This window comes from Protopterus annectens, chromosome 17.part0 (genome assembly GCF_019279795.1).
Source record: "Protopterus annectens isolate FY-2018-M chromosome 17.part0, PAN1.0, whole genome shotgun sequence".
NCBI classification, from domain to species: Eukaryota; Metazoa; Chordata; order Ceratodontiformes; family Protopteridae; genus Protopterus; species Protopterus annectens.
The window spans coordinates 36,571,612-36,596,696 of NC_056751.1; the positions used below are offsets into that span (position 1 = coordinate 36,571,612).

At 36.7% G+C, this 25,085-nt stretch overlaps 1 protein-coding gene across 1 annotated transcript in view; it reads right to left on the reverse strand.

Moving 5' to 3' along the window:
• WDFY3 (WD repeat and FYVE domain containing 3) overlaps window positions 1–25,085 on the reverse strand; it is a 5,086,165-nt gene that overhangs the window by 144,089 nt on the left and 4,916,991 nt on the right. The window contains exons 59-62 of the mRNA XM_044059488.1: window positions 24,206–24,385; window positions 22,555–22,737; window positions 19,764–19,860; window positions 339–686 (exon numbers count right to left, since the gene is read on the reverse strand). Coding sequence (XP_043915423.1) covers window positions 339–686; window positions 19,764–19,860; window positions 22,555–22,737; window positions 24,206–24,385 — 808 coding nt within the window. The remainder of the gene's footprint in view (window positions 1–338; window positions 687–19,763; window positions 19,861–22,554; window positions 22,738–24,205; window positions 24,386–25,085) is intronic.

Consider the following 25,085-nt stretch of genomic DNA (forward strand, 5'->3'; position numbering starts at 1 on the left):
TGGGAACAAAAAATGGCGGAATAATATTTTGGAGTAGGAGTGAGGTTTAAGGGAAGGCAGGAAATGAGCAATTTATGTAATGTGAACTGATGATAATTGTATAAAAGGATGTTAAGTGATGCATAATATTTGTAAGTGTGAAGATATTAACATGGTTTGCTTTCTTTTATATAAATGTATACATGCCTATGTCTTAAGTGATAATTCAATAAAGACGCTTAAAAAGAACAACATAACTCAAGAAGACGTACAAAAAAGAAAACAGTATGAGGCACTTTTTTGGCTTTTTACAGTAGACATATTTGGTATTAATCAGTGCAGAGACCCATTTCAATTACCTGGTTTTAACCTGCAATAAGGCCGCACCTCCACATGGCTAAGTTGTGCTGTCTGAGGTTGTAGGTATGTGCTGTTCTGAGTTACATGATGCATCCGAACCTGCCCCTCTGAATAGTTCACAAATACAAAGCCATCTTTTTCATCCAAACTTAATTGATCAGACCAACGTCGTGAGTCATCAGAGCTATTGTCTGTTGTCCATGGCACTCTGCCTGTTGATCCTTTTGATCTATGACTGACACTTCCTGGTTGTGTTGCATTCTGGCTAGGCTTTGGTTGGGCATCCTGAGTGATACTTTGGTCATCAGCTTCAGAGTCACTACTGTCTTCTTCCTGGGCCTCACCTCCTGAACAAGACAGAAAAAAAGAAAGAAAATTAAATGACTGAGAGCTAAATTTACACATAAATATAAACAGTGAAGTGCATTTCTACGCTGATACAAAAATGGCAATGTAATGTAGAAACTGCCTAAAAGCAAGCAAAGTTAGTACGAAGCAAAAACGGATCAATATGCTCTAAATCCCTACAGCATATTCAAGACATGGGGTCCAGGAATGAAGTGGGTACAAGTTGGATTTGTGAAAGCCATTGTGAATCCCAATCTTGAGAGACAGGTTATGAGAATGGGCACTTCCACAGACTTGCAGAATCATTTTTTTTTTTTTTACTTTTTTCCCCGCTGGGCACCTCCCTTCACTCATCATTCAAATATAATCTCCATTAATGTCACTGCACTGAAAAGGAATGCAGTGACTTTGAAGAATCAGTGTCTTGCCAAATCAGCTGTGATCAACTGTGAATCACACAGTTGGTCTTCACAAAACCACACGACTCTCAAATACAAAAAACCTTGGTCCAATATTGAGGATAAAACACTTAAATAAACATTAACATGTTTAGAATGTGTATGCTGACAACAGTATTCAAAAGCTGTATCACTTTGTGCACTGAAAAATATAAAGAAGCAAAGTTCTACAAGAGCTCCGTCAACCCCACATTATTTAAAAAACTGAAAAATCTCCACCCATGCTAATTCAAAACAACAAAGGACTGAGATTATGATCATGGCAGTATAAAGTCATGAAAACCATCCCTAAGCGGCTAAAGAAATCAATATGAGAAAAAAAAATGGGATTCTACATACAGGCTTCCCTTTGTGCCACCTAACCCATTTAATAGGAACCATTTTCCAGATGACTGTGCCCAAACTACTCAGTGGTTATAGTTATTTATGTTCCAAATAGCACCAGAATTGTTTACCATTTAAACATGAAATTTTAAGGGACTGATAGTGACAAAATCATGTAAAAAAAAACTTCAGGATGAGCTGTTACGTTAAAGGTAAATCATTTTAATATTTTTTTTTGTGTCACAACACACGTAAATAAACATATCACTGTTATACTGAATATATTACTTTAAAATGTGATATCAATAAATATTTATATTTTTGATTTTTCTATATTTATTTCTATGGGGGAAAAAAAAAAAACAACAACAAAGCCGCACTTCTGATTTCAGCTGACTGTTTTGCAAATATTGCAGCTTGTCAATATCAAAAGAAAATTATGGTCTGAATTTGACTTGACCCTGCCTTCAAATTACACTATCTCTGCTAATGCAAGACATTCATATGAAACCTTGAGAATTAGACACTTAGATGATCTCCTTATATTGTACACTGCATAACTTAATAACAGTTAAGGGAGATGGATAGCAAAATCTCAAATATATGTGTATCTGTTAGAAAACACAAAAAATGCATTCCTGCTATATAAAACTTAAGATATCTGAAACAATCACCTTTTCCTGATAAAACATTATTTTTGGTTCTTATTTCTTAAGAACGCAACAATGCATCTTCCTCAGCCAACAACATCTAAGCCTCAAGCACTTACCACTCTCACAATATTGCGCACCTTTTCTTTATTTTAAAACAGTCACTGTATATATATATATATATACACACACACACACACACACACATATATATATATATATATACATATATATCTATATATCTATCTATATATATATATATATATATATATATATATATATACACACACACACACACACACACACACATATGTACATACATATCACAGGAGACAGTGTCTTGAAAAATGACCAAATTGTTGCAAAATCAACATCATAACCCTTCACCCAGCCTTAAGGGTAGTTGTACTCATGACCACTAAGCCTACAGTTCACATCTATAAACTATATTTAACTTAATTCAGAGCACCACGTTAGTCCTCGCATCCAGCCATAATTCCCCTCCCCACAACTGCATCCTGCGCTTCCCCATTCCCTAAAGAATACATCTAATCACAAACCTTTGCTTCACAGCTAAACTTAACAAAATACAAAGCTGTACCAAAATGAACTCACTGCTCCGGTCAATAAAAAGGCACACACTCAAAATATCAGTATAGTTTCTACAGAGGTCACAATATCCTGGCCATCATTTAGTGGTTTACCAACACATTATACATTAATATGGGAAAAAAATGCCTGTGCAACCAAATGTCTGTTCATAAACACTAAAAGATACTGTCTTAACTCTCAACTATCATTTACATCTAGCCAAACACAAACAATTCAGTTTCAGAGTTAATCCAGAAGCCAAATTTAACAGCTGTCAGATTGATCCTTCAATGATAAGGTTGAGTCCACCGCTCAAATAAAAGAGCTTTCAAGGTAAAGGTGTTAAGTCTTCTACTCTTTCTCCAATTTATTATTGATCTCCCCCTCACAACTTGTCACTCTCACCTTACCCACCTCACTCCTCAATTTTTTCTCTATCATCTTGCCCAAATCACTCCCCAACTCATTACTATAAACAGTTGACACACTTGCAACTGACAAAAGCAGCAGAACTGTATAAACACATTTTAAAACAGCCTCAATAAATTAACACACAGGGTCTAGCACAGGAATCTCATAGTTATGAATACCAAAGTAGCATGCATCCTATTTACCTCAACCAAAACATAAAAAGACTTGACATCTAACTACATGTACACCTACAAAAGTACTCTGACATACTGACCACAACTAATAAAGTCTTAAAAAAATCAAAACATGTTACTCATGTTACTCCAGTTTCCACGTGCTGACATAAGATACAAGAAGAGCTCTTGGTATCAATATGGCTATTCCTAGGGTAGGAAGTAAAGCTGTGCAGAAATTTCACCATAATGGAGTTTATTCAATTACAACACTATTGAAATATGGCTTACTACTGAAAGTCTACTGCGAAACGCCTTATGTCTAACCTGACTTCCAGACTTTACCACTCTCCTCCCTCTAGGAGGACCAAACAACTGCCCGTATACATTTCAGTACATTTCCTGGCTAAAGCTGCCATCTCACCTGCACCTTCTTCAGGGTCTTTCCTGCCCAGGTGAGCAGCAGGATATAGAGCCTGCCCTTGCTGAGAAAGGCACTAGAGGACAAAATCCAGGATCCTTTATTACCTGAAACCCTTAAGCAGGTCTACGAGCCAAGGACTCTTAGAAGCCTGGGCTCTCCATGTCTATCCAGACATGACGATGTCTTGAGGCCTGACAGAAGATAGATGTAGGGTAAATAACACAAGAAAAGGTACCCAGCACCAGCCAAGGGATGCCCAACACAAAGAAGGACAAGGGGGGGGGGATCTGTACTGGATCCCTGATCTACCTGACCATCCACCATCATGGCAAATACTATATTCTTTATAAAGATCACTGCTGTGGTAGTACTGGGACAATTCCCAGTGTTCACAATGAATGGAAGGTGGCAGGATAGGCAGAGGTGTTTTGTCACAAGCCCAGTAGTATGACAGCAGCAAAGTCATCCCTGTCTGGGAAGCAATGTGTATTCTGTAGTGTTTGGAAAACATATAAACAAAAGACCATATGGCACTCATCAGATGGACTATGTGCACAGCTATGAGAAAGGCTACAGTACCTACCTACCTACCACACACACACACACACACACACACACACACACACACACACACACACACACAGCTTTTCCCATGGTAAGAGTAGAGCAAAATAAGATGCTTTGTGACAGAAACTTGGGGATTGTCTGCTCAGATGTTGGTTTTCCTTCGTTTTTCTTGCATAGTGCACAAAGAGAAAATCTGAAGTTCCGATGCCCTTACTTTTGTATAAACAGTACATCAGTTGCCTGTGGATATTCAAGGAGTAGATGACTCTCATTTTTCCTTGGGGGAATAGGAAAAAAAATAGCTGTGTGATCTGATTAAGGGACAATTCAATTCAGTCACATTTTGTATACTGGATGGGTTGGTTCTACGAATGGCAATATCCTGCAAAATTAGAAAGGGTGGACTGCAGTTAAAGGCTTGTAAGTTCTGACACCCTTTTAGCTGAAGCAATGGCCACTAAAAATGGGCTGTCTAACATGAATTTTAGGGATATAGACACAGTAAGGTTAAAGAGGAGTAAGTAAGCTTTTTCAGTACAAAACTCAGGTCTCATGGAGGAGCAATTACAATTCTAGGTGGTCTCATATGTAGGAATCTTTTAAGCAAGTATTTCACCAGTAGCAAAAAAAAAAAAAAAAAAGTGAGAGAAGGCTCCATCAATCTGCAGGCCGAGAAGGCTAAAAGGCATAAAAGTCTAAATTAAACAGTTCAAAAAGTACTGCAGGACATTGAGAAGGGTTTCTCTGGCACCAGATTGCAATTATCTTCTATTTAGCCAGGTCAGATTTCCTGGTAGAATGCTTCCTGGCCTTCTTTATGACAGCACATATTCAGAAATCTGCAGTCTGTAGGGCATCAGGAATAAATCATCCAAGCAGTGAGATGCAGGACTCTTTCAGTTTTGATGTATAAAGACCCACTTATCCTGAGATATGAGGTCCAGTTGCACAGGCAGTGTGAGAGGTTTCCCACAGGATACGAGAGAATCAATGCTGTACAGACCAAAAAGGTGAAACACTGTGGACCCTCTTCCCTTTTTTTTTTTCTGGATTGTGCCAGGGAGTTTGGGGATCAAAAGGAATACATACAGAAAGAGATGTGTCCATTGGAAGGAGAAGAATTCATTGCCCAAGTTCCTTTATATGAGGTATTCTGCAGAACTTCTCTACTTGCGTGCTGGTTGGTGAAGCATACAGATCCATCTCTGGGACACTTCACATACAAATTATCTGTAAAAAGTAATCCCTGTGTAAAACCCAGTCATGAAGTTCTGCAGCTGATATGCTCAGCTGGTCCACCACTGAGTTTAACAGAAATAGAATGTACAATGCCTTCAGGAACATTTGGGATTGCAAAGCTATTTCACAAGCAATCACTGTCAGCATACTCAATTGGACTTCACATGTGCCAAGTCCCACTCTTGACTGTTTATAAACTTCATCACAGTTGTGCTGTCTGATGTAACTTGCAATACTCCTCATATTGAAATGGGCTTAAAAGACTTCAGTGCATGGATGATGGCAATCATTTCCTTCAGACTGATGTGCTTTTTCCTATGGGTTTGATCCCAATAATCCCTGGGCCGTAAGACACTTGGAAAGGCTCTCCAAGCAAGGTCTGAAGTGTCTGTGGTAATGGCCTGGATGGGGGTATTGTGTATGAAGTGAACTGATTGCCAGTGTCTTGCTTGGTTGGACAACCAACCTAACTACCGTGAGATGCACAGCAGCAAGACAGCTGTCTCCTTCAGGCACTCACAATGGTGGCCCCAGTGTCTCTTAGGTTCTACTGCAGATTTGTCACACGTAGCCTCATCAGGTAAACCATTAGAACAGAGAAAACCATGAAACACCGTGTCCTTAAGATTTACATGGCTATAACTATATTCTTGACAGTCAAGCTGTGGAAGTACTACACTTGAAAATTCGACCCTATCCCTTTGAAGAAAGGACCGCTGACTACTGCAATTCAGTAAGGTCCCCAAGAATATCACAGTATTGGAAGGTTTGAGAGCTGACTTGGGGAAATGAGTGAGAATATCATGTTTTGAAGACGATTCATGGTGAATTGTAGGTGTCTCAGCATCTTCTTCTTCTGTTATTGTGCCTGAATCAGGCAGTCATCCAGATAAGGATAAAACAGAATGCAGTTTGTAAATTGTGTGCAGAAGCTAATCTAAAGGGCAAAAAAAGAAACTGAGAGTGGGAGACCCCATCTCAAATCCAAGGAAGCATCTGTAGTCCCTGTGAATGGAAATATGGAGACAGGCATCCCTTATGTCTAGAATCCCCATTACAGCTTGAAAAGACAGGAAAGACAGCATGCAACTGAAGCATTAGGCTTGAGAGCACTAAGATGTGCCATGATGGACTCTCCTTTCTGGGAACTAAGTACAGCCTTGAATAAAAATTGTTGGCTCTGGTGTTCTTTTGCTACAGGTTCTATTACACCCAGTTGGACAGGTTCTTCCAAGACAGGAATAACCAGATGCACTTGGTCACTGGGTATAACGGGGGATGATGCCCAACATCTTTAGTCTTCTTAGGAACTGAGATTTGCAGTCATGCGCATGATTTTCAGTACTCAGTGGCCTCCTATGTTGTTTTCCTAATTTCATATAAACTGGGTAAAGCATTCTGGTATCTTGTGGGTAGGACTGAGGAGGTGAGCAGGGCTAGGACTGGAGTTTTGGGAACAGTCTCTCTTGATAGTCATAGCTATTACCCTTGGTGGGATGTGGTTTCTGTGTTGGTCTCCTTGTCGCTTTTTCTTGTATTGCCCCCCGCCCCACCTAATCTGCCTACCATTATCATGCTGCAAACAGTACTGCACACATTTAGAAAAGGTTTTCTCATAACTTGGAATGAGGGAGTGAAAGTGCTGCTTTGCTAACTGCATGCTTTTTCCATTTTTCTCAATACTTGCATAAGCTTCAGCTACAGGGACCCTAAAGAGCAAGTCTTTATCAAGTGGGACTAGTAAGGAGCTGCAGACTCAGCCAGGCATGCCTCCTAATTACAGACCTTGTAGCTGCTTCCCTGGATGCTACATTCATCAGGCATTTTAAAAGTAGAGCTCTGGGTGTCAGATACCTTAAATGTTCCAAAAAAGCTCACATAACTAAAGAATACAAACTCATGTACAGGCATGCATACCCACAATGTCAACAGAATGATTCTCAGCATCAGAAACCTCTCAATTCCCTTCTGAATATGTCTTTAATCCTACAAATATTATCTCCAAATGAGATTTTCTCTGTGGGTGAAGCAGAGGACATAGTGACATGGTATCATCAAGGTTAGTATCAAATCCCAAGAGGAAGACATCTAGGAAGCATAATCCAACCCCCTCCACACTGTCTGAGGAGTCAGACTCTCTCCTTAGGGGACGGTTTCCTGTCCCATTTAGAGGAATCCACTCCAGACACTGCTGGCTGACCTGCCACTGGCTGCAGGTTCTGTAAGAATTGTAGGAACCCTTCATCCAGACAGATTTACTGTTGGGGAGCAACCTGGATGAAGGGGAAGCAAATGAAGGCCTGTCAGTTACCTGAGGCTCAGACAACTGCTGGGAGCTGGGCAGGTGCCCAGTGCTTGAATCTGTGGGTCATTTTAGCAGAGGCAGCTGCTGCCTTACAGAAGAACAGGATTCCCACACTTCCATTCTTCCATCAGGTATTTCCTCCTTAACGAAGATTCTGAGGAAACTATTCTTCCCTCTGAAACCATAAATCAGGTATCACAGAAAGTTAAACACAAGCTGATGCCCGACCTGAATTTCATGTGAAGGAATTTGGATCAGTAGGATCACCGTTCCCCAACAGTTATGGCAGACTCCATGGCTGAATTTATCCAGAAAAACAGTTGGCTCATCTTGCGCCCGATGCCATTCCATGATCTGACACCCCTCCATCCATTCAATTTAGTGCTCTTTACTAAAAAGGTAAGAAGTGGAGCAAGAAAAGCAGTCCATCCCCGATCTCAAAAACTGAAAAAAGAAAAAAGTGCCAGGTCTTCTGTTTCCCTTACCTCCCCATTTTAAGCAGCTTTAAGGAAAAAAAAAAAAAAAAGGGAAAGTCTTCCACATTTAAAAACTGAAGCAGGTAGCTTGCTACAAGTTGTAACACACATGAAGGACTGAATCAAATAGTCAGTCCTGAGGGCAAGTATAAAAGTACATTCAGAAAAAGCCAGTATGGAAATGAATGCCTGCACTGTATTACCCACCGATCAACATCTGCCAACGGTACCCCCTAACACCATGCATCCAGGGCAGATGCCCCTATGCCCCACTCTAGTTATGCTTCTGGCTTTATCAGAAGCCTTGAATAACTCAGGTTCATAGGCTGGAGGTTGCAAGAGCACTTCACTGGGACCTGCATTTTCCCTCAAATTGAGCAGGAATGTTAGATATCATAGTTGCATCTCCAATATCACTGTCCACTTTCTCATTTGCTCTATTCTCTTTGCACTTTTGGGAAGGGCATTCATCACAGGGGAAAAGTCACTCAAAGCCATGGTAGTGGTACTGGACAATTCCTCAAGCCATTTGATATCTAGGTGGTTTTAAAGGGAATCCTCCTTTTTCTTAACATCTTCAGGTTAAAGCACTGGCAAATGCAAAAATAACAGACATCAAGTTCTAGATCTAAACAAAACTCACACTCATAACCAGATATTTGCCGGTCCCCAAAGTAATACAATACAATACAGTATTACATTAGTAAAATAGAATTCAAAAGCTTTTTTCCTAATAAGGTATGTATTCTTGCACAATTCTGGAGCAAGCAAAGAATGCCAGGCTATGAACACTAACAAAAGGTTTGGACTACACAAAGAGTGACAAAAAAGAGCTGAAGATGGCATGGGTAGATGATGGCTTTACCTAGAGAATGTGCTGTGTCCCTGTAGTGCAGGAGTCTGTCTAGTCTGGCCTTTGCAACAATGATCTACATGAAAAACACTGCAATCTTTCCCTTTTATCACCTTTACCTCCGGCTACAAAATGGCCCCAAGCAAAAGGTGTGGATTTATTTCCATATCTAAACAATTTAAAAAAAATATTCAAACACACAACACATTTCCTATGTTTCCCATTATTCCAACTCCTGCACCTCAACTACTGTCCTTCATTAACAAACTAACCACTTATTCCTGTAATATATAACTTCTCAGGAATCAGAACAATGTAGAGCCATTACTCTAACAGATATGACTTTATCATAGGTCTAATGGAGAAAAATTCTAATAAAATTGTGCTGGCACACTGGAACAATATCTTAGTTAATAGTAAACAGATATGTTAGCTCCAGATTCAAAGTACCCAAACACATCAACAACATCAAGGCAATTGTTAAGCAGCAAACAACCCACTAACTGCAAATCAACTCATAGTTTGATATTAACTTGCTGCCAACTTTATGCTTAACTTTATGAAAACCAGCCCACTGATTTTCCACACATCTTCTCTATCCTAAATAAAGACACCTCATATATTTCACATTTCCATTATCAATCCATTCTTCCCCTACTCTACACATAGTCCATCAAATATAAATTATGAAAATTTGAACTTTATTCTATTATATTCTTCTAAGTCCATGAGTTTTATTTTTTTACATATTTAAATTTTGTATTTACTATGTACATACCTTATGTTTTCTTTGCTTTAACTTATATTTATGATTTATATACCATACAATCCTATGCAATATTTGAATGTGATTATTTCTGAGTGTAATTTTTAAAGTTTCACTTTTTTATATATGTGATCTATGCAACATCTTCAAACTGTTCCCTGAAATATCATTCACTGTAATATTTTGGGTCTAAAAAGTAGATGAACGAGTCTATGGACCAGCCAACCAGAATGGTCAACCAACAGATAGTTAACATGGTATAATTCAGATATACACAGACTATGTCAAAAATTGTGAAATGAATCATCAATACAATTAAAATCTCTGAGGAAAAATGGAATAAAATAATATTAACATCTGAAGATAGACTACAGTTAATAAAAATGGTTTTACTGCCCAAGATCCTCTATATAGCCTTGGCAATACAACTGTTACCAGAAAGGAATATACTTAAATAAATAAATTCATGCCTAATAACATTTTTATGGTTTCCCAAAAGAAACAGAATAGCTTTATTTAATACATCACATCAGCCCATGGAAACAGGGAGGATTAAACTTTCCTGATATAGCAAAATATATAAAAGCATCTAAAACAATCTCAGAAGTAAGTCCAAATTACTCTGCAACTCAGAAAGAACTACTAACTATAATATCAATACATGAATTTGACCTAAAAAAAAATCAAACAACAGATAAAACAATTTGCCATGGCACATATTATCTATTAGTATGCAATATAACGTAACTAAACCCATTAAAACGCATATGATTAATTATTACATTGATTGTTTTAGGAAAATTATTAATGCAAATACAGATTTAAAAATCTGGTTGGATCTTTTAACACCATTTATAGTTGCAAAGAACTTTCCACATAAAATGTATAGAGAAATTATTAATTCCTGGGAACAGAAAGGATTTGTCTGTTAGCTCCAATGTATCAAACAACTAAAAGTTTTAGATATGCATTAATAAAAACAACATACAAAATTCCACAACAGGACTGGCTAACTTTACAGAGTATTCTGTCATATTTGCAAGATTTAAGTAGAATAATTAACAATTCTTCATTTAAAGAAATACCTAAATTCACAAAATACATACATGAAATCATATATGACTTTGACATGGGAAACAGTATTTCAAATTTTACAAAATAATCATTAGCGGACCGGAGTTCCGCTGTGGTGACCCCTTACCGGGAAAAGCCAAAAGACAAACAACAACAACAACATTGATAAACTATAAAACAACACCCAAAACCTCATATTGGAAATGTATAACAAAAGGACAGTCAATACAGTTAACTGAAGATATTAAAACAAATATTTTATTATCAATAAAATATACATCCTTTACACAATACTGGAAAGTATTTAAATGGAAATGCTTACACAGAGCATTCTTAACCCCAGACAGAATCAGTAAAATTAGTTCTTCCATAAAAGGAATATGTTGGAGATGTGAGCAAGTACATAATGCAGATTGGAACCACATTTTCTTTGATTGTGTTAAAATTAAGCTATTTTTGGAATGGTATTAATAACTTTCTACAAGCTTTATTTAATTAATCATTTTATTTAACTAAAGCTCTTGCATTATTAAATGTGAACGATGGTCCTCATTTGAATAAGTCAAACATGTATCTAGTATGGTCTATACTTGCAATTTCAAGGAAGTGTATAACAAGAAGATGGAATACAAACACAATACCAACTTTATGAGAGAAAGCACTATACCGGGTACCACACAATAACGTCTTTATTTAAACAAAGTAAAAAGGAGAGGTGGCGCTTTTCATCAGACAAAGAATTAACTGTTCAACTGCTTGTTTTATATCAATCCTCAGTCAAAAAACTTTTCCAATTAGTGACATCATACAACTTTTGAAAATTTAAAGGCATATATGACAAGAATATTGTAAAATCACTGAATATAAAATATAGTGTATACAAAAATGTAAATATGTTCATATTTATGCCTATCTAATTTAAAACAGTTAAATAATCTCATTAAAATGCATATATATAAAAACATATATAAAAAAAATTTTTGAGTATAAAAATTGTATTCATAACCAAACTGCAACAATATATAATATATATATAAAAATGCATATATATAATATATATAAAAAAAAAAAAGAATGCATAATACAAAATATATAATAAAAGAAATATATGTATATATATATATATATATATATATATATATATATATATATATTTATTTTTTGCAAAAAATTAATTGTGTTGAAGGCGTCTAGCTTTAAGAAATGGAACCAGTGATGTACAACCATTTAAGCCTGGATATCTATCAGCATTGAGCTTGATAATCCATCTTTGTTCTCGGCTCTCTGTGAAATTTTCTATATCTCCTCCCCTCACATTTCTATGTATATGTTGTAAAACAAAGAACTTGAAAGAGTGTGAAGGGTCAGTGTTTAAAACATGTTGAGCAAAGCGCACTAGTAGTTTTGTTATTTCTGATGTCTCTTATGTGTTCCAATATTCTATCCTTTAAGTTTCTATTTGTTTTTCCTATATAGAAGGCATGACATATTTGGCAGAAACAAAAATAAATAACATCTGTGGTTTTACAGTCTGCATATGAATGAGAGTATAGTGTAAAATTTCTAACAGGATGAATATATGGTATAGTACTATGAATATGTGTACAAGCAGTACAAGACCTACAAGGAAAAGTACCTTTGCGTCTGGAGTTACAGTGAATGCCATCATTGATAAAGTGTCTTTTTTGATTTTTGACTTATTAATTACTGATTTAATAGATGAACCACTGTTCAAATACTTTAATGTCTTGAATCCAACTATTCCTAAGATTTATGGCTTACCAAATGTTCATAAAGACAGAAGTCTGCCACCAATGCGTCCCATAGTCTCAGGCACTGGTTGGTGTACAGAACCACTGTCTATTTATGTTGAAAGTACACTGCATGTGCTCTTAGACAAATGTGAAAATATTTTAAGAGACACCAAAATGTTTCTAGAGAAATTACATACTAGAATTGAAAGTTTATCAGATATTAATGACTTTGCTCTTGTTACTATGGATATAGAGTCATTGTTTACAAGTATCCCGAATACATGGGGCATTAATATGATTAGAAATTTTCTTACAAGAAATAATTGCTTCACCAATGAAAAGTACAACTTATATGCAGTTTGTTAGAGATTATTCTGGAAAATAATGTTGTATATTTTGAAGAACAATTCTTTCTGCAACAGATCGGCGTTGCCATGGGCACACCATGTGCAAATAGTTATGCCAATCTATCTCTTACATTCTGGGAACAAACACATGTCTTTTCTGATAAGAATCCATTTATTAGTCAGCTTTTATGGTATACACGTTTTGTGGATGATGTTTTTATTATGGAAAGGCAATATATCTGAGCTTATATTATTTATTAACTATTTGCATACAACTACTGATTTTCTGAGATTCACATACAAATTTTCTACATCTGAGATTGATTTCTTAGATGTACATATAATCAAATCAGAGTTGACAGGTTTTACCAGCAAAATTTTTCACAAACCCACGAAGAAAAATACATACCTTCACAAAACCAGTATGCATCCTAGACACATTCCAAGAAATGTGCTCAAGGGGCAGGTATACAGAACACTAAGATTACACAACAATGATAATGATGCAGTACTAGCTTTGAATAAATTGAAAACTGATTTTTTAAGAAGAGGATATCATATGGATGAAATAGATAGAACTATTTCTGATGCTTGGACACTCAGGGACTCTAAATGTAAAGCGTATTTTCAATCTTCTAATTCTATTACGTCAGATAGCAGTAATTTGAGAAATAATACACAAAATAATAGCATTAGAGCGGTTTTTCAGTATGCTAGTAATGCTAATCAGTATACAAATATTATTAAACAACATTGGCACATTTTATATGAGATTCCTTGTTTACATTCTTTTATTGGTAATGCACCTAGTTTCAGTTTCAGAAATAATCTAACATTAAAACAACAATTGTGCAATAAAGACGTCAAAAAAACTACCTATAACTCCAGACGCAAAGGTACTTTTCCTTGTAGGTCTTGTACTGCTTGTACACATATTCATAGTACTACACCATATATTCATCCTGTTAGAAATTTTACACTATACTCTCATTCATATGCAGACTGTAAAACCACAGATGTTATTTATTTTTGTTTCTGCCAAATATGTCATGCCTTCTATATAGGAAAAACAAATAGAAACTTAAAGGATAGAATATTGGAACACATAAGAGACATCAGAAATAACAAAACTACTAGTGCGCTTGCTCAACATGTTTTAAACACTGACTCTTCACACTCTTTCAAGTTCTTTGTTTTACAACATATACATAGAAATGTGAGGGAGGAGATATAGAAAATTTCACAGAGAGCCGAGAACAAAGATGGATTATCAAGCTCAATGCTGATAGATATCCAGGCTTAAATGGTTGTACATCACTGGTTCCATTTCTTAAAGCTAGACGCCTTCAACACAATTAATTTTTTGCAAAAAAAATATATATATATATATATATATATATATATATATATATATACATATATTTCTTTTATTATATATTTTGTATTATGCATTCTTTTTTTATATATATTATATATATGCATTTTTTATATATATATTATATATATGCATTTTTATGAGATTATTTAATTGTTTTAAATTGGATATGCATAAATATGAATATACTATGCATTTTTATTTATATTTTTTTTATATATATGCATTTTTAAATGATTATTTAACTGTTTTAAATTAGGCATAAATATGAACATACTTTAAATTTTTGTATATATATTTTATATTCATATGCGTATTTTACAATATTCTTGTCATATATGCCTTTAAATTTTCAAAAGTTGTATGATGTCACTAATTGGAAAAAATTTTTTTGACTGAGAGTGATATAAAACAAGCAGTTGAACAGTTAATTCCTTGTCTGATGAAGCAACGAAGGTTGCGAAAGCGCTCACCTCTCCTTTTTACTTTGTTTAAATAAAGACGTTATTGTGTGGTACCCGGTATAGTGCTTTCTCTAATATACTTCTCTTTTTATATACTGGGTTTTACCTGTATAGCCGTTTTGCTTTTCGTTTATTACAATACCAACTTTGGAAGACTTTTACAGCCTACTGAAGACCACAGTATTACTGGAAATTAAAATTAAAGAACTAAGAATTTATCCAAAGCCATTTATCAACAACCCTTGGGGAAAAGTCTTATCATTGATTGACACTATACAATAATTGATCAGACACTCTGATAACGGATTGGACATGCTTATAAAGTCACTGTATACATTAAGATATAGTGTCAGGCTAATGTAAATAGTGTACATAGTTATTTAAGATGTTATGTATAAATACTATGGAATTCAATCAAATGTATTTGAAAAATAAAAAAAAAATTTTGAGGAAAAAAAATTGTTTTCATGAACCAAACTGCAAGAAGGTCTCAAAGAGATATATAGGAATGCTACTGGTACCTAGCAATACAGAAATAAATATTTGAACTTACTTGAAATGTTCTAGCAAATCTTTCAGAATTAGATGTCTTGAACCTCAGCTACAGAATGCAATTAGCTGATGATTCCAGACAAAAAGACATGCACCACTTTTCTTCATATAATGTATTTCCCTGCATATAAATCTTAATTTGGGGGAATCATTATTTCACTAACAAAAAACATCCATATGAAGGTGAAAAACATAGAATTTTTACCTTCACTGCTATGACAGCTCAGTACAGATATATTCTAGACACTGACTGCATACCCCAGGAAAATAAAAAAAATCATACATTTATCCCTTGTGGAAAGCAGGTATAATGCAGATACTAGACTAGTTAGTAAAATGCATGTGCAATCCAGCACTTGGTACCTATGTATAAAAGGTCATACGTCACTCTCCCATGAAGAAGATTATAAAATATTCAGGAAAAGACAGCGACATACATTTCATATGCAATGCATGGAGGCATTCAAAATAGATTGCACAATGGCCAACTGAGACTCCAAGGTCTTTATCGAAAGTTGTGATGCCATCAACTTAGACACTTCAGATATTAAGTCTCTCTGAATTCTAGTCAAAGTGCCATGTAGTTAAGCACACACATTGCAAATGTAGCTAAAGCATACATACTTTATGAAATGGTCCAAAACCTCTGACTCTCTGTTCAGGGATGAACTAAGGGACTCTCCACTGACATTTCCTTTTTTGTAGTTACAGCAACTGCAATGGTAACAACAGGACCCTTGCTCCAGAATGGCCTATCCTTTGGTGGAACCAATACTTTATTTGACTTGCATGGCATGGGCCCCAACACATTAGGTTTTCTCCATGCCCTTCAGTACAGGAGGTTGACATGTGTGTCTGGAGATGGTACCACCAAAGATATGGATGGGCTCACACCAATGACCCCAAGACAGACAGACTCCTCCAGGGAAGGGACTTCAGCAGATAATCAAAACAAAGGTAGAATCTTGGTGAAGAAACTGTAATCCACAAAAAACACAAGTCAGTCCACCAAAACTACATGGCTGCCAACTCCAGAAAGGGAAACCATTATTCAAATATAAAACTTTATTTCTCCGAATGAATCAAAACTATAAAAAACTTTTAAACTTGTTCAAACCCCCATGTTGTCTCATTAATTCCAGAAGATCACCAAAAGAGGCATCATCTCAGGAGATGTAGGGGACCCTTCTCCCTCATACAGGTCAGAATCTTCTGTAAAAAATTCCAGCGGGGAATCCAGGTTCTTCCTTTTAGACATGCTCTTCTTATGTTCCTCTTTGGGGGGCAAAAAATCAGTTTGGGAGCTTCGGCCCTAGAGCTACTCAAAGCCTTTGGATTTGGGCTGCCCTTGGACTACTTCATGAGACACCCAGGCTTCAAAAGGATGACAGGATCTGGACTGATCCAGCATCACATGTGATGATCTAGTTTCTGACCGAGAAAATCCTCTCCATGACTTTAAATGTCAAAGTCAGATGACTGAGCACAGAACCCCCTCAGTCTGCAGACCTAGAAGAAATCCCCATTCCTGCCTCTGATCCACCAGGGTCCAACACTGAAACTGGAGCTGAACTCTCCAGTACTGATGCATACAGAGGCAAGGATGGCTCCAATAACCTCAGAGTCGACCTTACAGCTCTGAGGCACAGATGGCTCTGATTGTGCCAGAGTCAAATACATCAAGGTGGCATAGCTGAGAAAGGCAACCAAGCTGTCATACCAACTGAGAAACAACACAGATGGGCCATGGATCCAAGGTTGCCTATGTCAAAGGATGGACGGGAGGGAAAAAAACACTAGGGAAGTGGTGGGAAGGACACCTCTCTCTACCCGTGGGGAAGGGAATAATACCAAGGTCTATCTGAGCCTTCTAAAGGTGTGCATAAACTTGTCCAAATCAGATCCCTTGACACTCCTGGTAGACCTTGTATATCTAGCAGTACAAGCCATTGAGGATCCAGGATTGCCTATAAATTTGACCCAGCTTGGTTGGTCGAACTTCTTCCTCTCTCGTATACAACCAACTGATCCCTAGTTACCCTGTATAACAATCCACCACCCACTTTCGCTCCTCCAAAGGTAAACTATACCTGGGCTCTAAATATTAGTGTCTTCTGCTGATTTCTTAAATAAATAAATAAAGGAAGGACCGAAGATAAGAATGAACTAGGTGCATCACAAAATGGAGATCGAACTAACTCCGACACTGGATCGACAATGGTTGATACATGTTGTGATCAGTACTGATGAAGTAGTGGCACCAGATCCTTAGTTTGAACCAAGGAGGATGAGGGACCTAGGGTCTATGGCTCTGGTTCATCCATTGTAGAGGCAGACTTAATAGGCCATTTTTTGACTAACTCTTTCCTTATTCATTTCCTTTTCGTTTTCCTCCTCTTTTCCATTTTTATCACTGCCCTTGTCCTTCTTCTCCCCAGTTTCTTGGAAAGAGAAGAAGAAGGTGGGACTATCAGAAAAGAAGCTGGAAGCAGTTCTTTCAACACTAGCTTGACTCTGTGGACAACCACTGTTCTAGCTACAAAGGATGAACATGGCAATCTGCATCCAGGTGAGCTACACAAACAATATACTCAGTGGTCACGAGTACTTGGGGGTAACTTATGGCCCCAAGCACTTCTGGAAGCCCCAAGAATAACACATAAGGGCAATGCACAAGAACAGCAAAGTACTACACACATGCATGTGCACACACAATAAACTACTAGTTATATCAAATTTGTTACTATCAAATATCTACACGAGTACATATAGATATATAGACACACAATCTATAGTAACACTAACTATCTAACACTAGCAAAAATTGTTAATAATAAAGGAGAAAATGTCAGGGGAAGGGGCTCATGAGTGTACGAGGAGAAAGACTGTTTGCTAACTCTAAAGGCTAAAGCTATTTATTTATTCATTTTTATTTTATTTTACATTTGTTGAATGGGAAAGTCCGGCTGGACACATGTCCGTTTTCAGCGAAGGCCTGGGGAAAAAAGCTCTACTTACATACAATACACTATCATACTACTACAGACTAATAACTATTTACAATACAGAGATGACACACTTCTAGTACATTATGGTACATAGCAGACATAAATTTTGTGCATGCATTTGTTTACAATTTACACACACGATATTTTGCAGTTATGCTTTCATCACAATTAGAAACTTGGTAGGCAACTTTGGTCTATGGCTATGTAAATAGTTGTTGCTTGTATACTTGTCTTTAACCAGGGGCATTACAGGAGCATAACCAGTTGTTTGTAAAGATTATTAACCTTAATTAAGGCTATTAACTAAGAAAGACTGAAAATGTTTGAACCATAAGAAGTTTGGAGAGGAGGTAACACTAAAAAGGTTATGAAAAATCAAAGAATAAATTTTTCTTATCCGACAGCAGCATCTTCGGTGAACATGTCTGACTCTGATGAGCGACAAATGAGATCGGAAGAGATTTACCAGGGCAGAGCATTATGGGAGAAGAGGTGAAGCTTCAGAGCTGAAGATTCTGATGTGCCAGGATCAGATCCAACAACCCACAGGTAGAGATGGATGGAAAAAAACAACATTGAATCACTTCAATTTCCTAACTGCAGATTTACATTCTAGGCTGTGGTCTACTGGCCCCACATGCAAGCCTTCATACTTGGGTACTCAGCTGTACCTACACCTTGCATCCTCTGTAGGTGAACATACACAGCCATAGAAACATGCAGCTTTCACTACTGTTTGCTTAAAACACAAAAATAATCCAAATATGGAGTAAAAATGAAAATAAAAATATCATGGATCAGAAGCAGGCTTGGTGTTTTGATGTTAAAGGTTCATGCATACCACAGTGTGTACAATATTTATTTTATTCATTTGCTAACAAGGTAATAGGAACAGGAGGAATCCACCTCTTTTGAGGGGTGACCTCGGAGCATGTTCTGTCAAGTGACTTGCTCAGAGACACAGTTTGCAAGTGCAGACCAAGAGTAAAATGAGTGGACAGTACAGCATGCAGTTACAGGTACTGTAAAAAAAAAAAAAAAAATTAAAATACTGATACTAGTGTTTGTCATATGGGCATAGTCTAAGAGTTAGGGATGAATTGGTTATATGCAAGTCTGCAGTCTTCCATAATACAATTAACAAAAATGTTCATTTTAGTACCAATATCAGAACCAAAATAAATATGAAGGACAAACCTGTACTGTTGCATTTTTCATACAGCTGTATTTTTTTAAGTAAATCATACCTTTTGCCTCTATCTTACCTATTTGCGCCTCGCTGCAGTCATCTTGTGTATCGGGGAGATCTGCTGGTTCTGGTGCTGGCGTTTCTGGCACCTGTAGAAACTCCATTCTCCAAAACTGAAAGAACAACAGAAAATAAATCTTTTATAAAGTATTCAAAAACGTGCAACACTTTCTGGGAGAAAATTCTTAGTGCTAAAAATTGTGATCTCTCCTGCTTTTAGCACAAAAACTGTGGAATAAATTCCAGCAGCAAGAAGAATGAAGAATTAGTGTGTGTGTGTGTGTGTGTGTGTGTTTAAGCTTGCATTCATTTTCCTTGTTAAGTCAAACATACACAGAAAAAGAAAAAAAAATTGCCTGATGTCATACTATGAAGGAATTGGTGTCTGTCAAGTACCTTAATTATTGACAGTAGAATGAAGATAAATTGAACTGGATAGGCTGCATGCTGACTTAAAAGGAATGCAAAATTTGAAGATAGTAAAGGAAGAGCTAGTGATGTCTGCTAAATAAAGTGTCCTGCTGGAATTACTTGACTGATAAATAAATAAACTCCTTATCACAGAACAGGAAAATTAGAGTAATAACTTTTTTTAATCTTCAACCATTTCATTCAAGTTATTAACTGAACCAGTTTTTAGGGTCACCAGATAAACTCAACCACATCCACTCAAGTAGTGACAGACATTTAATTCCTTAACACAAACTTCCACCCTACTATCTATTTGTATTATTCACTTAATGAAGTTAAATTCAAGCTTCTCCCTCCGACTAGCTTTACAAACTCTCTTCATAAACATTCCTAAGACACACCATCTTTTCAATACAAAAAATGAAATTTATCTTTCACCCAAACTAAGTGCTAATTTCTTACTTATGTATCTTGTGAATGGTGTCTGGCTATCTTTTTTATCTTTCTTTCTTTGCCTTGCAGCCTGATAAGAGTTTCTTTGTGCCATCTATTGTGTTACTTTCCAGAAGCTGGTAAAGTGCCTCTAATGCCTCGTCCCTTGCTCATAGCCCCTTTTAGTTAGCCAACCAGTATTCCTTCTTAGCCTGGTCAGTCTTTCCTATCTCACACTTTTTCCTGCATGCCTTCTTTCTTTTGATGGCTTCCTCGACCTCTGCGTTCCACCATCAGCTTTTCTTACGTATCTTACTTCTATACCTGGCTCATCTGCATATCTGTTTGGTAGTCTTCCCACATGCTGTTTTGTGATATTACCATTTTTCTTCAGCTCCATTTTCTTCTTGTTCTTCTTGAGGTGCTAGAACCATGAGTGACTCCTTGAACTGTTATGCTTTCTCTCCAATCAACTTCCAGATTTTCAGCCTGGTATCTGTTGACCTCGGAGCCTTCTCTGACCACTGCTTGCAACTGATTCCAGCAGAATGTGGTTTATGCTGTGGGCTGACTGTTTCACTGGGGATGACTTTACAATCGCTGATTCTACCCCACTGCCCTTTCCTTACTAGGAGGAAGGCTATCCAAGGTGCAGGTTGCCTACTCTTGCATGTGATCTTGTGAGTCTTTGTTGTTGAACCATGTGTTCATCATCAAGCCATTTCCTGGACAGAATTCTAGAATGTCCTCCAGTTCTTTATTCCTGTTGCCCCACCCATGTGGACCCAGGCAGTCCTCAATAGCTGCTATGTCTGTCCCAATATATGCATTCAGCTGCTATGTCTGTCCCAATATAAGCATTCAGGTCACCCATTAGCAACTCATGTTCTCCTGCTTTATCTAGTAAGTCCTGCAACTGTTTGAAAGCACTATTTTCCTCACTATCACAACCCGTGGAGTCCACGCTAAGATTACGAACACTGCCCTATCATTAGCATGGGTCCTTGGCATTTTAGCTGTCTAAATGCTCTAAGTTAATTTTCTTTTTTTCTCTTCAATCATTAATCTGTTTTGTTGCACCTAAATTAGAACTATTCTTCCTCACTACTTGACAGTACCTTTCAACTCCTTTTTTCTATCCCTCCTTCTGTATACATACCAGTCATGCCAATATATTTGATTATTGTATCTATTTATTTAATGTCACTGTATTTAACTGTAGGTTTTGCATACGTTCTGCAAACTTTACATTAATTTTACAGATGTTATCTAATACTAATCTGAAAAAGACTGTCAATCTGGTACTGTAAAGTTGCCTTCTAAGCATGAGCCACACCTGAGAAAGGTCTGTGGACTAATATGCTCATCCAGTCAACAAATGTATAAATAAATACATTCTCTACTGTTCTCTGTTTATATGTATGCAATTTAAACCTTTTATGTGACAGAATTACATAATTGCACAAAAGTGAGACCTACCTTAAAATGCAAATATAAAATTGCACCATTTGATGAAAGCATGTTTAAAATCTGTAAAGTATAGTCTGTGTTCTTGGTTATGCTATGCAAAGACAGATCAGAGTTTTATGTTAAGAAGTCAGACTTTCAGAAATTGGTGATCTAAAAATCTAAGTGACATGCTCACATATTTACCTATAAATATGTTTTCATCCTCAGAAATTGCTTACACTGTAACTAGAAACTCTTAAACAAATGAAAATTGCTAAGATGTAGCTGGATTTATTACTGTCACATTTTCTTCCTTGTTTTTTTTTTTTATAAAAGGGCAATCTTGCCCTGCAGTACCAGAACTGCAATTAGAAGAGATACTGTCAAAACAGTTTTTATTTCAATATAACAATAAACAATGCTCTGAACACAAGTGAAGATCATGAAGACATGAATGTAGTGGGATGAAAAAAGCATGAAAGATAACTAAACAGTATGAGTGGGCATATACTTACTCTAACCACTCCATCAGAATGTCCTGTAACTATGACGTTTTGAGTATCCCATTCATTCATCTCTGATAAACAGCAGCACAGAATTTGTTGACTTCTACCAGTAAAGGTATTGACACTTACAACTGGGTTGCCATTAATGCTCCATACATGAATGTAGGTGCCAGCACATGACACAATGTCGCCCTATATGAAAAAAGATATGTTTTACTCAATTTTCACAAAGAATAACACTTATTTGTACTGCTTCAGACAGATACGTACTTAAGAGAAAAATATGCACTTTGGGGAATACAGCCTTTTAACACTTACAGTAAGCTGACAACTCTTCCCTGTACTGGAGGGCTAATAATGTTCTTGTAAGCTTGATGTATCACAAGTAAAACAAAATTACAAAAAAGCATGGTGACATCTGGTATTTATCTAACCAATTTTCTCAAATGCTACTTTCTCAATGCCTGCAGGCTGTTTGATCTCTTTAAGCACAAGATATCTTGCCTTCACCAGCATCTAATGAAAAGAAAAAAGTGTAAAATGTACTTGGCTATCTCCAACAACTATGCCACAGTAGTTTGATGGTACGGAACAGAAGGCACCCACTAACAAAGGAACCAGAGGAGGCTGTTGTATCCTTCTGTTACTATTCCCATAATTCTCTTTTTGAGGTAATGTACATATATCTATGTCAGAGCGTTACACAGGCAAATTAACCAAACCCATACGACTGACAGTTCAGTTCACTGACAAATAACATAAACCTAAACACCACCTGCAAACAACACAAACAATGCTTTTGCAAGGGGACAAGCCCCCCTCTGTGCCCCCCCCCATACCCCCTGCTAATAATATATACCAACTCCAAGATCACACTGTAGTGGAGAAAAGGACAAATTCCATGATCCCTATAGAACTGCGATCTTAGTAAGTATGGTTCGACAGACTGAACTGTTGACCATATGGGTTTCTACAACTTGGGCATCTGATACTTTGACACAGACCCTTGTACATCACAGTACGTCTGACAGAAGGTCTTAATTTGTGCAGCCCACCACTTATTTTCAAAGAACTCAGACCATCCCACTAGTGTTACCCTTCTTAATTTATCTCTCTCATCAGTTCCAGGTTAAGGAGGTATAAGTGAAAATGATAACATGCTAAATAAACAGCAGGAAATTGCCCTTCATGTATTCTTTTAGTAATACATAAGTATCAAGGAGAAGGCATGTGAAACATTAAAATGATGTGGCTCCAACTATAAATCCTAAGGCATGTTTTTCCTTTATTTATACTTAACTACAATCTACTACATGGTAAAAACTTTTACCGATAGCTATATGTTTTTTTTTTATATTCAACAGTGTTTCTTCCTGTTTGAGCAATAAAAAAACTGAATGAAAACTCAGCATCTGTGTGTTTACAAAGTCGTTGCAATGCATCATTTGTTATGTGCACAGTACATAAAAAGATAAGTCATGAATTATACTTCACAAAGCAGCAAGATGTACAGTTTGCTTCCTTGCTTTCTGTGACGATGGCAGTAGTTCAGATATGACATTTCTGGCAGCAGCGATGAGACAGAACCACTGAATTACTGGAACAATATCGTTTAACTTATACAAACAGTACACTGTAAATCAAGACGTTTAACACTTACTGTTAGCTCACTTATACAAAGTGCAGACACTGGAGCTCTATGTCCCCGGAGCTGTGTGACAAATGACAGCTTGTTGAGATCCCAGATAATGCAGGTTCGATCCCTGGAGCCACTGACAATAATATGATAAGCCAATGATGCAGTTAGACACGTGATGGTGTCAGTATGACCAAGAAGTGCCTTTAGAAATAATAATACAAAATTAGCCTAGAAAGAAATGGATGATGCACATATGTTTTTGTTTTAATCACTGACTAATAACAATCTCATACATGGAATCTTCATTCATAATTTCCCATCTAGCTCCACAAACATTTTTTTTAAATTAATCAATTCCAGTGATACTCATTTTTGGAATACCCATTCCTAATTATTACAACCAGATATCATAGCTATTTAAGAACTTTTATAAATATGAAGCTAAAAATGACTGCAAAAATATGTTTAAAAAGGGTCAAACTGAATCTGCTCAGGTAAAACAAAAGATTAAGAAAGTGCTCGGAAAAGTCCAACAGCAGACAAACACATTTAACTGTTATTTTCCAACATTAGTTAGAATATCCATAGTGAAGTCTTCACTACTTTACTGCACAATAATGTACATGCTTATACAATCTTGTTCATGGAATGATATAGCTGTTACATGTACATATGCACAATCTGGTCACTGTTCTCGGCAAACTATTACACACACCATCAACTGTTACAAATCAAATTAAACCAAAGTATGATGTTCAATTTAACCCTTCCATACAAATATAAAATGCAAACCAAACAGTTGGAAATACTACATCTGTTGCATTTGTCTCAGTTAATTTGTTTGGCCAGGTGTATGTGCCATCTTGGACAGTGTGGTAGTTAAAGTGAGAAATGGGACTAA